General features: G+C 55.5%; 6 protein-coding genes across 6 annotated transcripts; 3 read left to right on the top strand and 3 right to left on the bottom strand.

Annotated features, from left to right (window-relative positions):
* Positions 1 to 1515, bottom strand: UAP1 (UDP-N-acetylglucosamine pyrophosphorylase; the record flags this gene model as incomplete). The annotated part of the gene is made up of 1 exon (XM_036642865.1): positions 1 to 1515. One exon carries the CDS (start codon positions 1513 to 1515, stop codon positions 1 to 3), a length of 1515 nt encoding a protein of 504 aa, XP_036491760.1.
* A 2062-nt stretch (positions 1516 to 3577) lies between these two features.
* Positions 3578 to 7180, top strand: CGCS363_v011015 (Uncharacterized protein; the record flags this gene model as incomplete). Its single annotated transcript, XM_036642864.1, has 3 exons — positions 3578 to 3837; positions 3935 to 4128; positions 4191 to 7180. 3 exons carry the CDS (start codon positions 3578 to 3580, stop codon positions 7178 to 7180), a joined length of 3444 nt encoding a protein of 1147 aa, XP_036491761.1.
* A 567-nt stretch (positions 7181 to 7747) lies between these two features.
* Positions 7748 to 8404, top strand: CGCS363_v011014 (uncharacterized protein; the record flags this gene model as incomplete). The annotated part of the gene is made up of 2 exons (XM_036642863.1): positions 7748 to 7937; positions 8040 to 8404. 2 exons carry the CDS (start codon positions 7748 to 7750, stop codon positions 8402 to 8404), a joined length of 555 nt encoding a protein of 184 aa, XP_036491762.1.
* A 466-nt stretch (positions 8405 to 8870) lies between these two features.
* CGCS363_v011013 (Saccharopine dehydrogenase) lies at positions 8871 to 10395 on the bottom strand (the record flags this gene model as incomplete). The annotated part of the gene is made up of 7 exons (XM_036642862.1): positions 8871 to 9136; positions 9191 to 9219; positions 9275 to 9704; positions 9767 to 9876; positions 9936 to 9949; positions 9999 to 10277; positions 10357 to 10395. 7 exons carry the CDS (start codon positions 10393 to 10395, stop codon positions 8871 to 8873), a joined length of 1167 nt encoding a protein of 388 aa, XP_036491763.1.
* Positions 10396 to 10990: 595 nt separating this feature from the next.
* On the bottom strand, positions 10991 to 12149 carry DAO1-0 (D-amino-acid oxidase; the record flags this gene model as incomplete). Its single annotated transcript, XM_036642861.1, has 3 exons — positions 10991 to 11412; positions 11465 to 12072; positions 12127 to 12149. 3 exons carry the CDS (start codon positions 12147 to 12149, stop codon positions 10991 to 10993), a joined length of 1053 nt encoding a protein of 350 aa, XP_036491764.1.
* Positions 12150 to 13474: 1325 nt separating this feature from the next.
* On the top strand, positions 13475 to 15298 carry CGCS363_v011011 (uncharacterized protein; the record flags this gene model as incomplete). The annotated part of the gene is made up of 1 exon (XM_036642860.1): positions 13475 to 15298. One exon carries the CDS (start codon positions 13475 to 13477, stop codon positions 15296 to 15298), a length of 1824 nt encoding a protein of 607 aa, XP_036491765.1.
* Between the last annotated feature and the right edge of the window lie 177 nt (positions 15299 to 15475).

The following is a 15475-nucleotide window of genomic DNA, read 5'->3' as shown; positions in this document are numbered from 1 at the left end:
TTACTCAACCTCCAACACGGCGGGAGCCTTGACCTCCTTGCCGCTGAACTTCTCCAGACCCTCGCCGCCGTAGCTGAAGAGAGGCGAGACCTCAACACCGTCCTCGGTGCTCTCGCCAGTGACGATGCCGCCAGCGGCCTCGATCCAGCGCTTGCCTTGAAGCATGATATCGCGCTTGCTGGTATCGGGGTCGTCCTCGCCGGTGCCGCGGGCGTTCTTGAGGGGCGAGAACTCGTCCTCGCGCTTCACCTCCATGGAAGCGAACTTGCTCAGGTCCAACATGGGGAAGACGTCGAAGACGAACTGCTCCAGCTTGATACCGTTGGGCTTCTCGGGCTTGACAGTCTCGCCAGACTTGAGGTCGGCGTAGGGAATCTTCTTGCGGGCAATGTGGTGAGGCAGCTTGTGGGCCCACTGGGGAATGCTCTCGAGGAAGCGGAACGAGTAGTAGTGGTTGACAATGTTGGCGGCACGGAACTTGAGGACGCCGGGCTGCTTGGAGTCCTGGGCCTCGGCAGTCTCCTTGTCAATTTCGGAGTACTCGACAACGTCGGGCTTGCCGTTCTTGAGCAGAATCAAACCGACCGACTCGGTAGCGTTGCGCTTGCGGACAACCTTGGTAGTGATGTCGACGTCCTTGGAGGCAGAGAAGCCAATGAAGACAGGGTCGGCAACCTTGACGAGGCAGTTGTCGACGCAGTAGGCGTGGATGTGCTCGATGCCCCTCTTGCGCATGTCGCCCATCACGTCCGAGACGACGAGCGCCTGGTAGATACCTCCGTTGCCATCAGGGGCAACTGCGACCTTGCCCTTAGACTCGAGAAGAATCTTGCCATCGTTCGAAATGCAAGGCAGCACGCCCTGCTCGAAGATGAAGACGTTGGACTTGTCCAGGCCGAAGTAGTTGTTCTCCTGGAAGTACTTCTCCGTGGGGCCGCGAGTGGGGCCGGAGGTCATGACGTACCACGGGACGACGGCCTTGCTGGTGCCGGCCTTCTTGGCCGCGAGCTCCTGGACCTTGCGAATACGCTCAGCCTGGATCTGGAAGAGAGACTTCTTGCTGGGAAGACCAATGTCGTAGCAGCCCTTAGGCGCAGAGCTTCCGAGTCTGGTGCCCTGACCGCCTGCCATCAACACAACAGCCACCTTGTTCTGGCCGATCAGGTCGAGACCTGACTGGTACCAGCTCTCAATATCTTCGGGCTTCGAGTCGAGGATACTGGCGGTGGCGGACTCGGGCAGGGGCTCGAGACCGGACTGAGTGGAGGCATCGTCGGTCTTGGGAGGGTTAAGGGCGCGGTCGGTGATCTTGTTGATGTGCTCAGGGTCGAAGCCGGACAGCTGCTGGTAGAGGGCAGCCTTCTCGGAGGAGGGGAGGTCGTCGTAGAAGGTGAAGACCTGGTCCTGGCCAGCCTTGGCGTACTTCTCCTTGAGCTGAGAGAGCTGCTCGGCAGAAGGCTCGGTGGCAGCAGGCTTGTTGGAGCCGATGTTGAGAGCAGACTTGATGGCCTCCATGTTGGGTGGTGGGTGTGGTGTGGGTATCTCGGTGGGGGAAGCTATCAGTCACGTCAGTTGGGGCTGCTGATGATCAGAAAGCAGTCTGTTGTGATGATTACAGAAGAATGAAGGTTGAAGGCTGAAGCAGTAAGGCAGGAGAAGACGAAAGGGCGGAAGAGACCAAGTAAACAAATGAGGTCGACAGGAGGTAGCTTACCTTACTTGTAGTCCCCGCCAAAGACCCCTCCATGGTCCAAATATAGTGCCGTAAAGGGGGGGCAAGCTGGGTGGTCGTTGTCCAGGTCCCCGCTAGTTGTCAGGTCAGATCAATTGGCTCAGTCGCTTTCAGATGGGATGGAGCCCCTCATTCCAGGGCAGCGAGACGCCTTCAGGGCATGATAGGTCGCTTTCAGCTGCGAGCCCCTCACTCCAGTTCGTTTTCAGGGGATGCTCAGGAGCCAGCCACATCAGCACATGGCGAAATGCTCCCGGGAAGGGCGATTCAGGGCCTGCACCCTACGTAGAGGGTAAAGTGGCTGAGGCAACGCATTTGCTGCGTACAGGTCCGGATACGAGGACGAGGAGACTCGAGCTGGAACGCTGCAGCACGGAAGCGCATCCTTAGCTCACGTAAGAAACTTGGTAAGACGTGATGATCATCATCATTCGGCAGCCACATTGGTTGCGGGAGTCGGGGCTGTGCGACTTTGAGTGGCAGAAACTTGGCGGGAGGCGCCGCTAGGTGAAGAGCAAGCTGTCAGAAAGTAAGGTTGGTAGGCGCAGATAGGTAGACAGCTAAAGGCGCCATCGTGCAAGACTGTTGAACAGCAAGTAGCGCCGAAAGCCTGGTTTGGCAAACCGAAGACTTCAACTAACAGGTGGATGTTCTTTAGTTTAACCCACTCGTCGAACACCTATCTTGGATACGCAACTTGCTAGAGGACAAAACTTCATCGGAGGAGATGAAACCGAGTCAAGAGCTCTCAGTCCCAAAGGAAACCAAGACGTGACTTAGCGGTGATTCAGCACAGGCGAAAAGAACCGTGCTTTAAACCTGAGGAGCTTTCTTCTCGGTAAGGCAGTCAGTCATGAGAGCTTCATTCCATCAATTATCTGGAAAGATACCACGGAGAAGCATCAAGCAGACCTACTACCCCTCATGTTTTCTGGAATCTCAGAATGACGGCATGCTACCAGCCCTGCGCGTATGCGTGATCAGGGCCAAAGACCGCAAGGTGGTTATTCTGCCCGCCCGCTTGAAATTAGGCTTTGATATACGGAAAGACAAGATGAGTTTAATTCGAGAAAAGAAAGGAAAAAAGACATAATAGCGACTGAACCCCTCCTCAGTCTGTCTACCTTACCTGCTCTCATTTCCACCATTCTTGCTTTACGGCTGCCTACATATGATAGGACTACCTACCCGGGAAGTGACTCTCGTGCCTCATTCTCGAGTGCTGCCTCCTCTGCAGGCCTGCCCTGCCTTACCGCCCCTCCATCATTAAGCCCTCCCCGTTTCCATCCTTTCAGCCCCAAATTGCCCGGCCGGCATCCGTCGCCAGTGGTAAAGTAGGCACGAATATGCGTGTAGGGGCATGTCCTGATCGCCTGCATCCGCACTGTGCAGGCCCCTTGCCGCGATACACGGTGCAAGGACATTGGTTGACGGGAACCCTCTAGGTGAGGTGGTGCAACACAGTACACCCTGTACCTGTACAGTGGGAGAGTGGTGTCGCTGGTTAGCGCTCCAGTCCTCCCATGTAGTGGAGGTTGTCAGAGCCAGACCTGAGCCTGCCCGCCCGCCCTGGATCGGGTTGGGTCCCGTTTGGCTTGGCTCGTGGTCGACGTCGCCGCCGCAGACTGCGCTCCAACTGCCGAGATTTTCTTCCATCCTCTCCCATTCGCTTCTTGACCGATCTCTGTTACCGCCCTCCCACCCAGAATTTCCCCCCCAGCGAGAGAGGACAGGCGAACGGTCTCATCCTTCGCTTTTTCTTTCGTACCTCCGCTCCTTTTTTCTGGTTTTGGTTCTGGTTAGGCTCCTGTTTCTTTTCCTTTTCCTTACCGGCTCGACGCGGCGATGTTATGGACCCTGTTCGTGAAAATCCTCTTCGTCAGCTTCCTCATCGCTTGGTGGCTTAAACGACCTCAGGGCCGCTTCTACAAAGCCTTACTCTACGCCGCCTCAGCCGCCGTATTCTATCTCGTCGCCCCCCTCTACGCCTCCCTCTGCCTTGCCTGGTCCGTCCACTACACCCGCGAGAGCATCCGGTACTGGAGTCTAGATGAGTTGCTTCTTCGACATGCCAGCATGTTGGTGACACTCGCCGCAGTCATATGGTAAGTTGCTCCGCCCTGCCTTGCACATGCGATCCTACTGCCACCTCCCTGCCGCCTGTCTTCCTTGCGCCCATGCGACTGACACGTCCCCGTCTAGGCTGCTTCACCGTGCCTGGCAGACCCTCTGGAAGCCCACCACCGACTTGATTAGCATTCTTGGAGTCGACGTTCCCGAAGCCCCCGATGTATCCCTGGCCGGTATTAAGAACGACGCCGCTACCCTCAACTGGACGCGCCCCTCTCACAACCGGCCTGTACAAAAGTTTCTGATACAGGTCAATGGTGTCAATGGTTAGTCCAGCCAACGAGGCCTGTCGTGCGCTGTGTTGTGGGGTTCTGACAAAGTGCTGCAGTTGGCGAATCGAGATCTGAGGAAACGGCGATTACTGTAACCGGCCTCAGGCCCAATCATTGCTACAACATTCGCGTCATCGCGGTCGGTCCGAATAACTTCCAAGCCGGGAGCCAAGTCATACGATTACGCACATATCGATCCGATGGACGGCCAGAGCTAGGAAACTCCCGTTTGCCCGACAGCTTTCAGGACCAAGAACCCCGATCCAGTCATTCCCAGTGCACTGAAGAGAATGGCGGACGCAGTCAGGTTCCTACCATCGAGGCGGCGCCCTCCCTCGAACCCGGATCGGCCACCGCACGGGAACCCGCAACCAGTGCCGGCCAGAGACGCAACACCGTCAACCGACGACACTCCCCATCTATAGCGAGCCAGGAACAGCCAACTATCAAAGATCTGTCGGGCGACCATCCCGAGGCGTCACTGAAGGATTTGGCCGACACTCTCGAAAAGCAACGGAAGGAGATTGACGATACGGCTGCACTGCACACGACCGAGGAGACCGAGTTCAGGCAACTTGAACAGCGTCTCAAAAAAGAGAGGGATGAGAAGAAGAGAGTACAAAAGGAGAAGGATGATGCCACCGCACAGCTCAAGCAGAAGGTCAAGGCTAGTTACGAACAAATGCGCCAAGCCAGCAAGGACAAGGCGAAGAAGGAGAATCAACTCAAGGAGAAGCAAGATAAGCTCAAGAAGGTCCGCGACAACATCGATAAGTGGACTACCGATATCGAGAACATGCGCAAGACGCGCGAGGGTTTTGCTGCCGAAAAGGAAAACCTGGAGAAAGACCGCGATCTCAAAGTGAAAACTCTGATCGAAGAGAACGCGGCTCTCCAAGAGGAGTTTGATCAGCTTGAGGCCGAGTACAAAGAAAAGAGGCAACAACTGAAGGAACTCGAAGACGAACGCAAGAAACTTCCCGGTGGAGAAGAAGACGATACCTGGCGAGAAGACGACCGGAAGATGAAAAGGGACTTCGAGACCAAGCGGAGAGAGCTCCAGAGTCAGCTTATCATGGAGAACAGGAAAGCTCAGCAACTCGACGGGCACTTGCATATGCTAAACGCTCAAATGTATGCTGCAACTCAGCAAGGCATCAATTTCTTCAACCAAGCGAATTCCTCCGGCGTCGACTTTGAACAGAACGTACCGGTACAGATCAAGCGAAGAAGCCGAACCGGAAATTCAATGTCGAACGCGGCCGTTCCGTCTCCGACTGGACTTTACTCCGCTTCGGATTCTCCGTATGGCCCTCCAAGCGGTTTCGGGAGTCGTTCGGGGTACGGTCAGTTCGGAGACATGCAGGCCAACGAGGGATTACCAACGGAACAGTTTCTTGAAGCAGACATGCGAGCCCTCACTGCGGGCGCTCCGTTGAGCCCCACAGCCCAGATGCTGCTGCCATCCGGAATTTTAGGCGACGACTTCGATGATGAGCCTCATAGCCCCAACTCGTTTTCTCGAAGGAGTCCTTTCGCGCCAGATCAGCACAACGATGCTCATTCGCCAGCGCCGTCCGGCAATTCCAAAAGTGCACATTCTAGTCCTCCGGGGTCATCCCACCAGCAGAACTTCCCTCCTTTGTCCTCAGATATCGCCGACCACGCATCCCTTAAAGATGTGGCTGCTTCTTCGGGCGCACAGCCGTCGCCGTCGGGGCACCGGCTTGGAAACCTGTTCGCGTCTTTCCAACGTAACAGAGGCGGGAAGAGTGCCGAGGAAGGCGGCCCACTTCTTGGTAGTCTGAAGCATGGTCAAAGCCAATCTTTCCCACGGCAAACCGACGATTCAGAGCCATCAAACAGACGCCGGACTAGTTTCTCATCGTACACGCAGAATCGGAATTCTGCTGGACCAGAGACTCTTGAAGGAAGCACATCATCGCTCGTACCCAAAGGTATGCTATCGTCAGCTAGGCGTCTCGTGCCTTTTGGAGGTGTCTTTGCGGATCGCGATCCAAGCAGCCCGAGACCTGCTTCCATGGCATCGGCAGATATGCCACGCCCATCCACAGATAGCCGACCCTCTATCTGGGGTCACCCGGGAGACAAGAGTCGCTTCTGGACAGACAATAGTATGTGGACTTCTCGGAACCCGTCTAGGCGACCTTCGATCCACGGCTCCCCTGCGGCTTTGAAGACAACCTTGGCGTCAGAACAAGATGAGATTCTCCGCGACGAGGTGCTGAAAGACCCCAGTCAAGTCGGTGTCATCGGAAGCAGACCACCAGGCAACAAATTGACTGCAGACGCTAGAACTTTGAGTGGGCGTCTCAATCCTGCAGCACCGACTTTTATCGGAGGTTTGTTCGGTTGGAAGGAGAAGGACGGCGACCCGAGCAAAGACAAGGACAAACCCAAATCCAAGGATAAGTCCAAGGACAAGGGCAAGGACACGAAGGAAAAAGCAAAGGGCAGAGATGCTTCCGCTCCCAGCCTCGACTTGCCCCAAGGTTACGATTCTTCTCCGAATGAGTCCAGAAAGTCTCGCGATGCCTTCTCCATCCACACGCAAACGTCGGTCTCTGAATCTCGAGAGTCTTTGACCTTGGATCGAGCGTTATCCAGCACGCTTTCTGACCCCAACTCCATCGCCAAAGATCAGGAAAATGTTGTCCGCAAGCTCTTTAGGAAAGGAAGCTCTAGCAAGTTTAGTCTGTCTTCTCGGCTGAGTAAGGAATCCGGGCTCTTTAAGAAGGGCCCCGGAAGCACCACGAACTCGGACAAGAACATGTCAGCGGAGAGATCTAGCTTCGGCGACATTGACGATTACGGTGAGGAGGGTCTGCTCGGTCGCAGCTATGAAAGCGTCTCCGGCAGCCCCTCCTTTGGCCCGTCCAAGTCCAAGGAGTCGAAGGAAAGCAGAATGACGGGCTGGAGCAGCAAGTTTTCCATGAAGAAGAAGGGCAAGGACAACAAGGAAACCCCCGAGTCATCACACCGGGCCCTCGATAGCGATGTTGATGAAGAAAAGAAGGACATTTGAGTCCCAGCGTCAATTACCAGGCAGTCTTAGCTACGTAGTGCTCTTCGACAAAAAAGAAATAAAAGCAAAAACTCCGCGATTCCATTTTACCTTATTGTCTCTTGTTGCACTTTTTGAGAAGAGTTCCACTTCAAGGTGCGGTATAAACCCAATAACAAAAGAAACACGGCATTACGCAACAAAATTCGAGAAACTAATATCGTCGTCAATATACTATCTCTTTTCTTCTTGTTGCTTGTAGTTCTTCGCAGCCGTGTGGGAAGGGAAGGCGGTGAGGCTCCTCCGGCGGCAAAAAGTCTCAATTAGCAAGCTCCGTCCGAATGCACGGACACTTCCATCCGAGAGCTCTGTCGCTCTGGATTTACCCACCTTCGACGACGGGCCACTATCGAACCACCCGCGCAAACCCAATCGCCCGCCAACGACGAGAGAAACGGCAACCGATCGAAGGGCGAACACGCACAAGCACGACCTGCGGTGTCGTTTCCGAGCAACCGATTCAAAAAGCAGGACCCCCAGTGGGTGTCGAACGCAGATCTTCCCCCGGGACATTCGTTGATGGCCGCGATGGCGGCTCCGAATCCGACCGGCGGCGCCGGCGAGGGCCTGCCGATGCCCTCGCGCAACCCGCTCCCCTTATCGGCATCCCAGGAGGCGCAGATCAGAGATATCTACCACCAGCGTGTACGCAGCGCCTGTGCGCCCGAAATCAAGGGTAACGTTTCCCCCGTCTCCTCCACCAACCCCTCGTTCCCACGTCAGCCTACCTAGGCGGGGGAACTACAGCGGGAACACCTGGGCCAGTCACTTCTAGCGATACAGTAGAGAAGGCTAGCTAACACCTTGTGCCCGCAAACAGCATTCGCAGATTGCGCTCTCAACAGGACATTCACCGTGTCCTTCGTCTGCAGCGACCAGCTGCGCGCGATGAATGGGTGCATGAAGGCGCACGCCACGCCACAGAACCACGACGCCGCGCGCGAGGAGTGGTTCGCCAAGAGACTCGAGAGGCAGCGCGAGCGCGAGCGCAAGGCCGTCAAGAAGTCACAGCAGGAGGACTTCATCCGCGAGTGGTGGGGTCTGCCCGAGAAGGATGCCGAGACGAGGAGGAAGGAGGAGGAGAAGATGAGAATGGCCGAGAGGGTTGGCGGGTATGCTGCCCGGGACCGGAAGCGGTATGAGGAAGAGCAGGCGGCGGCGGCGGCTGCTGCTGCGAAGAGGTGAGGAAGAAGAGGAAGACGAGGACGAGCGGGAGAGGATGAGTGCATCGTAAGCCCGAGAGGATAAGGGTATTGGAAAAAGTGGTCGGCGTGGGGCCGGCCGAAGAGAGTTCAGATGCATATATGTTGGGCGTTCCGGACTCGTGGCTTGGGACACCCTGCTCTAACGGCGCAGACATTTCGGCGTGTATAAATATATCAACACCATGTAGACTACAAATCACCAAAAAGGGGGCCGAAGCCGAAGGACGGCGGTCATGATCATCGAACATTTGCCAAAGTCTTCTTCTGAGAAGACCTGCAACTTTTCTATTCAGTGACATCCGCATTCCCAGTCTAATCTTTTTTCTATGTAGCTTTCAAATCCCATAGGTCTTGTTGACTCTTTTGTGCCCTTGCAATCGTAAGATTCCTCCCTATTAACGCCAGAGTCCATTTCAGAAACACAGATACGACTTGATCGGAGCCCACTAGGCCTTGTTCTCCAGGGACTCGGCGGGAAGAGTGGCAACCTTCTCCTCGAAGAGCTTGGTAGCGCGGACCCAGACCGGGTTGGAGCGCCAGTTCTTGAGTTCCAGGAGAGTAGGCAGCAGGTCATTGCTGAAGGCTTCGGAAGCCTCACGGGGCAGCAGACTAGGCAGGTGGTCGATGCTGATGACGCTCAGGGGCGGGTTGTCGTAGCCCTCAACGGGGACCGTAGGCTTGTCGAACGTAGTGGCGACGGTGTAGATGGGGACTAAAAAATTTCACTTAGTACGAGCTGAGAGTGGCTCACGAGATTGCGACTTACTAGGGTTGTGGGGGTTGGTGGTATCAGCACTGCGCCAAAACGGTTAGCATGCGGTCATGAGGATAGAAGGAGTCGTGAACAAACCTAACGTCGCAAACAACGCTCAGCTTGCGACCAGGAGCCTTCAGAGACTCGTGGTTGACGAAGTGGCCAACGGGCTGGTTGAGGTAGATGCAGTTGACGAAGATGTCAGACTCAACAATCTCCGGGAAGGTCTTTCCCTTGCGCTCAGGAGCGGTTGTCTCCTGGATATCCCACTTCAAGATATCTGCGATACCAGCCTTCTCGGCCATGGCAACTGCGCCACGTCCGCAACGGCCAAGGGCTCCGATGACCATGACACGCGGGGTGTAGCCTGCCTTGGCAACACCCTCAGCCAGCGCCTTCTTCACGTCTGCGATCAGAGCATCCTCGTTGGGGTAGCTCTCGACGCTGGGGTAGGGCTCGCCAGGGTGAGTGAGCTGCCAGGCCCAGTTTGAGATCGCAAGCGCGGCACCTGCGAAACCAGCGTGGACTAATTATACAGTTAGGACTGTGATATAGTAAGGAAATATTCAGCAGCTGAGAATTACTCACAGCCAAAAGCTGCCACCCGGCGACCGGAGTCATCGGCCAAGAATTCCAAGTCGAGGAGTGTGCCGTTTCCGCGAGGGTAACGGGACAGGGCCTCAGCCCAGCCACCTTGCCTAATACATTGTCAGTCACAGAGACACGGGAGCTTTATTCAGTGCTGACGGTATCGTACTGCTTGTAGCAATGCTATCACCAGTTAGCGCGATTCAAAAGTTCAAAATCCAGGGCTGCATACTTGGAAGTGAATGTAGGTGTGGCCAAGAGGGCTCGTTCCCTCCTCAATCTCCTTCAATCCCAGAACGAAGTATCTTCCGCCGTCAGGGGAGGAGGCAGTCGGGACATCCTTCCATGAGCCGGTCTCGACAAGCTTAGCGCCAGCCTCCTCGAACTCCTCATCGCGGAAGAACCTTTGGTACTCCTTCTGCTGGGGGTTCTTCTCGACGTGAATCTCGTATCCAGCCTTGATGAGGGCTCGGGTCGTGCTCGGGGTGAGGGCACTGCGGTGCTCCAACCACTTAAGAGTCGTTAGCAATTACACTCTCGAGGTCACTTCGAGGGGCAGCCCAAAGCAATTGCGACAAGAGTAGACAAACCTTGGTCTCGGCGCGAAGGTGGATGATAGGGGCAGACATTGTCGCAGTCTTCGCAGAGAAAAGAATTGACCTGGATTGACTCAATTGCGCAATTTTATGTGTCGAGGGCAAATATCGCGACGTCGAGGAAGGTGTTGGGGAGAGGAGCTTGAAGTATGATGATGGTGGGGTAGTTATGAGTCTACGGATGGCAAGGTAAAACATCCCACCTCTGACTCCTACAGGGCCGAGTTACAGTAGGGGTTCGTACACCGCCTTCGGAGCGCGGGGTACCTTACAATGAGATGGCAGTGACTCAAAGTTTTTGCCCTGGCCTCAGCTCCTTCCATCCCGTCAACCAAAAAAAAAAAAATCTTTTTTCCCAGCTGCTGCCGGTGATTTATCCGCCAAATCAAGCATGTCCGCTCATGCCAATCGGCATGTCATGCAGGTACCGAGCCTGCAGCCACCAAACGGTCGTCCGAACCAGTCTATTCTCAAAATTTGTCGCCGATGATTGTGGCCGATGTCGCAACAATCTCTACTATGGTGCCAGGGTCCACAGCATGATCACCTTATCGACGGGACATTTTAGGTTGGCATCCCAGCCAACAACAAACTGCCAATCACAATCGCGACATATTCAATTGCGCTCCTACAGACGCGCTCTGGGTTTTTGATGTTGAAGCAACCCGAGGGCGGCCTCGGCCATGCCCCAGGACAACTCGAATCCTCTTCCACCAAGCCCATATGCGTGGATGATGGTCCGGCCATCACTTACATCCTCTCGCTCAAGTCTCAAGCCTCCTCTGCGCGTAGGTCGACGGCCAACAACGTCTTTGAGAACGCGATATTCGCCGCTGTCACCCAGAATGGCAGGGTAGGTGGCAGCAAAGGTCTTCAGGATCTGTTCCCGCAATTCTAGCGATGGCTCAACGTCCCAATTGTCTGGCTCCTTGGTGCCTCCAACGATGGTACCGCCGTCAAAGTTCCTAGGCACACAAAACGTCCAAGATCCATCCGCATTCTGTCGCGTCACTGTTGCCGGGCTGAAGTTGGCCACTGCACAAGTTTGCCCTGGAAATGTTTTAGAAGACTCGCTCTGCGGAGAAGTCAAGGGATCACAGACCTCTGGTGATGAACGAGTTCTTGTCACCAAATCCGAAGCCAGAGCAGTTGACGACTGTCCGTGCGTCTGACAGCTCCTTGATACCAAAGACCTCAAGAGGGTCGCTGAGCTCTTTGCGAATCACCTTGCCTCCGTTCCATGCGAACTTACGCAAGAGGAATGAGCAGTAAATCATGGGGTTGACACACCATGTCTTATACTCGCAACCCCACTTCACCTTGTTATCGGGAAACTCGCTGGGACTCAGACGCCTGAACTCGACCAAACCAAGGCTTTTGGCTTTCTCCTCCGTGAGCGCCTTATATTGCTCTGGAGGATCCTCGAGGTACTCGATACCAGGCATGAACGTGATGCCAGCCTCGGGATTGCTTTTGAAGAGCGACTCCATGTGTCGGAATGTTCTCAGAGCCATGGCGTGATCACGCTCCTCCATCTTGTTAGCCGGTATCACCCATCGATTGTGCGCCCCGCCCCATTGCGATGTGTAGTTGATTGAAGCCTTGGCATCAATGGTCTCGAATGGGCTCGGAAAGTCCTTGGCTACAATCGTGACCTGGTTTCCTTCTTGCTGGAGTCTTACGGCGGTGCTCAGTCCGATCACGCCGGCGCTGGATCATGTTAGCTGCTGCACACTGACAGGAGGGGCTGTGTGGGGTGATTACCCGATGACTACGATCTGCGACATGATTCCGGTAATATAATCTCGATGTTGCTGTGTCTAGGCTCAAATAGCATGAAACCTCCATGGACTTGACCCAATATATGGGTTTTATCCAATCGTCGTTGAGTCAAAGGTATTACTGAAGCCAACGCGATCCTCAACTTAGCGGCGGTCCGGTCTCCACCTTTGGCTCCAACAACGCCGACCTCGGGAGTTGTTCCCGGGGGTGCCCGGTCTGGCGAGCGTTCGGCCGAGACTGGGGGTTCCGGTCAACGGGACTCTAACCCGAAGGCCGCACCGACGCCGGCTGATACTACCGGTCAATACATATTTTGGTCGAAGATGGTCCTCATTTGCACCGGACTATTGATTTTACCCTCAGTCCGCAGATGGGGTCGTTGGCCAGGCATTCTTTGTACTCAAGTTCTGTCGACAGCACCTCAGACTTGCAACGGACTTGATCTTGCGACTTAACTAGAAGCAGCGCCGAAACATGAAGCTTTCTACATCGGGAGACTCTCGATCTCTTGACACTAGATATTGAGCCTTTTCCAAGGGATTATGGCCCGATTTTGCTTTTTCGAAGCTACCTGGAACGGAGACCTGCATGCCGACCGCATTTGGCCTGGCCCTGCGCAGAGACGCAGCCAGACCCAGGCGAGGTGCTCAATCAGCCGGCCACATTTCGTTCCTGCGTCGCATTTTCACATCGGCGCCCAAGGGATGTGCAGGTCGGCATCTCACTAGCCAAGGCGGTCAGAGTCGAAGAAGTTGCACCAATTTTGGGGTCTTGACCAATCGCACAATGCTCGCGTTCAACCAACCCCGCGCGCCTGTCTCTCAACCCCCTGGTCTCGGCGGCTAGGACGCAGTGTGATGGCCCGGTTGATTGGCCCAGCCCGCATCTCGCAATCTATTTTCGTCTGGCAACTCGACCACCCTCCTGCCCATCCCCTCCATCTTCTTGGCTCTCACCACTCACCGCGGCCCGTCAGACAAGCCAGCGCTTACCAGGTCTGCCGTGGGCGACCTGCCGTAGTTGAATCCAGTATGCTCCGTAGTGCCGGCGCTTTAATGCCAGCAGAGTATATACTCTCGTGGTTCTGTTGGCAATCGTATGTTGACATGACTTTTTCCCCTTTCATCTGGTTATCTTGACCAGTGCCGCAATAACAAACCGACGTTCTGTTTGTTCTCAGTTGCCGGCTTGTTGGGACCATGCATCGGTAGCAGTTGGACTACCTATTATTCATTCCATTGTGGCATCCCCCCTTTACTTGTGAAGAGCCTGGAAAGCATTAACCAAAGGGGAATCCCAACGTTCGATTCGAGAAGCAACACAGCCCATCATGTCGGCTCAGCCACCCTCTGGAGGGTACTCTCTCTTCCCGAACCCCAACACCAAGCCCCCAACGGTACGGAGACCGGCATCTCGGACTCGAACATCAGAGTCTCGCGAGCGCTCGCGGACTCGGGCTGTGTCTCCGGAAACCATCGACTCGGTAACCCCACCCCGCCATGGAAGACAGACGCCGCAGCAAAGGATGCAGTCGCCGGTTGAGCGATCGCAAACACCGCAAGAAATCCGTCGACCCCAGCCCAGTGAGCAGCACGCCTCACCAATCAACCGCGAGTTGCCGCCACTGCCTTCAGAGGCAGTTTCGCCTGTCCAAAGGCCTGCTCCCACTGCTGAAGTGCCGCCTCGGTCAGACACTGCCTTCTCTCAGGCGCAAACACTAGCACGGAGCAACAGCCATCGCTCTCGCAGCTCAATAGCAAAGCTTCCCCTGCCTGGAGAGCCGTCATCATCACAAGAGCCTGCTGCTCTGCGGTCCATCTTTCCCCAGTATAACCCCGAAGTGCCACTCAATCAACAGGAGTACTTCCCGACTCAGACCAGTCCAACTCATATTCCCAGAGCTGTCATTAATCGGACAACGTGGTACCCGGAACGAGAAGAGGATGGGCAAGAGGCTCAGCACAGAAGCCCGGTGAGAAGTCCGATGAGTGGCGGTTCAGCGCCAAGATGGCCCAGAAGGAGGATCGAACCTCCTATCATTCCCAACGTTTCGACAAATGAGCAAATGAAGAACATGTGGAAGGTCACCAACGGCTGGAAAGCCTCCCCTTCTGAAGGCAGAGTGTACTGCATGAAGCTATCCCAGGAAAAGGATGCTCCGGTCTACACCTTGTCCTCAACATCTCAGCCATTCTACAACCTCAGGCTCGACCCTACATCAGCATCCGCATACGTTGCTCTCAGTCGGCACGACCCTAACAAGGTCTACAAGGCCCCGAGCCCAACGGCAGGCTCTTCAGCCAGTAGCATCCTCAGCGGCGTCGTCGGCAACAAGGACAACGGCAAAGGCACTGAGAGCAAGCACTGGCAAGAGGTCCTCACCACCACTCTCGAAGAAGAATCCCGCAAGCATCCTCCGAATGACGGCCTGGTTGCCCTTCTCTATCCGCAAGCAGCGGCTAAGATGGCCCTGGACAGGCCAGACGACATGACCGCCATCGTCACCGCGGAAACGGAGTGCGCACGGCTCGTCTGGGACGACGACTCCAGCTCGCACTTTGTCGTCCACCCGGCGTTGGCCACGCCCTTCTGCGTCACCATTGAGCGCTCACCCGCCTGGAGCCGGGTCGAGTACACATTGGAGCACCACGAGTCGCCTCAGCACCTCGCCAAGCTGACCCGTGATGGCACGGGCGCTGGGTTTCTCGAGGTTGATACGGCCATCGCCTCCAAGATTGAGAGCTTCTTCATCGTCGACGTCGCCGTCACAGCGCTGCTGCTGGTTGCGGCAAGCGACGAGAAGAACTCAAAGGTCGAGACTTTCGAGCCTCCTCCCGCACCGCGCGAGCCTGCTGGCGGCGAACGCCGGCTTAGCAAGCGGGAGGAGAAGAAGCGTGCGGCCGCCGCGCGCAGGGGCAAGATGGAGGAGTTTGAGATCGACGTCGAGAGCCAGGACAGCAGCCTTGGCAGCTTCGCGAAGCTGGAACAAGTCGGAAAAGAGACGCGCGACAGGATGCCGTGGCCGTTGAGGGCGCTGTTCAAAGTCTTGTCCGCTCTCTTCAAGTGCTTCGTGTGGTTCCTGACGATTGGCTTCAAGGCGCTTGCTGCCATCGTCAAGGGGTTGGCGAGGTGTGTTGGCGTGAAGTCGAAATGATGACAGGGAAAAAAAGCATGAGTTTGCATTGAATGCAATAATGAGATACCACTTTGTTGATCCGGGTTCCTTTTTTTCTAGTATTTCTTTGGGGCCGCATGGTGTTGGGAATAATTGGGCTTCGTTTTTGAGACCTCGTCCTGGACGAGGACAGGAGCGATGAATTTCTTTTCTTGT

This window comes from Colletotrichum siamense, assembly GCF_013390195.1.
Source record: "Colletotrichum siamense strain Cg363 chromosome Unknown KSG_Cg363_contig07, whole genome shotgun sequence".
NCBI classification, from domain to species: Eukaryota; Fungi; Ascomycota; class Sordariomycetes; order Glomerellales; family Glomerellaceae; genus Colletotrichum; species Colletotrichum siamense.
This window is presented reverse-complemented; position numbering and strand designations above follow the sequence as displayed.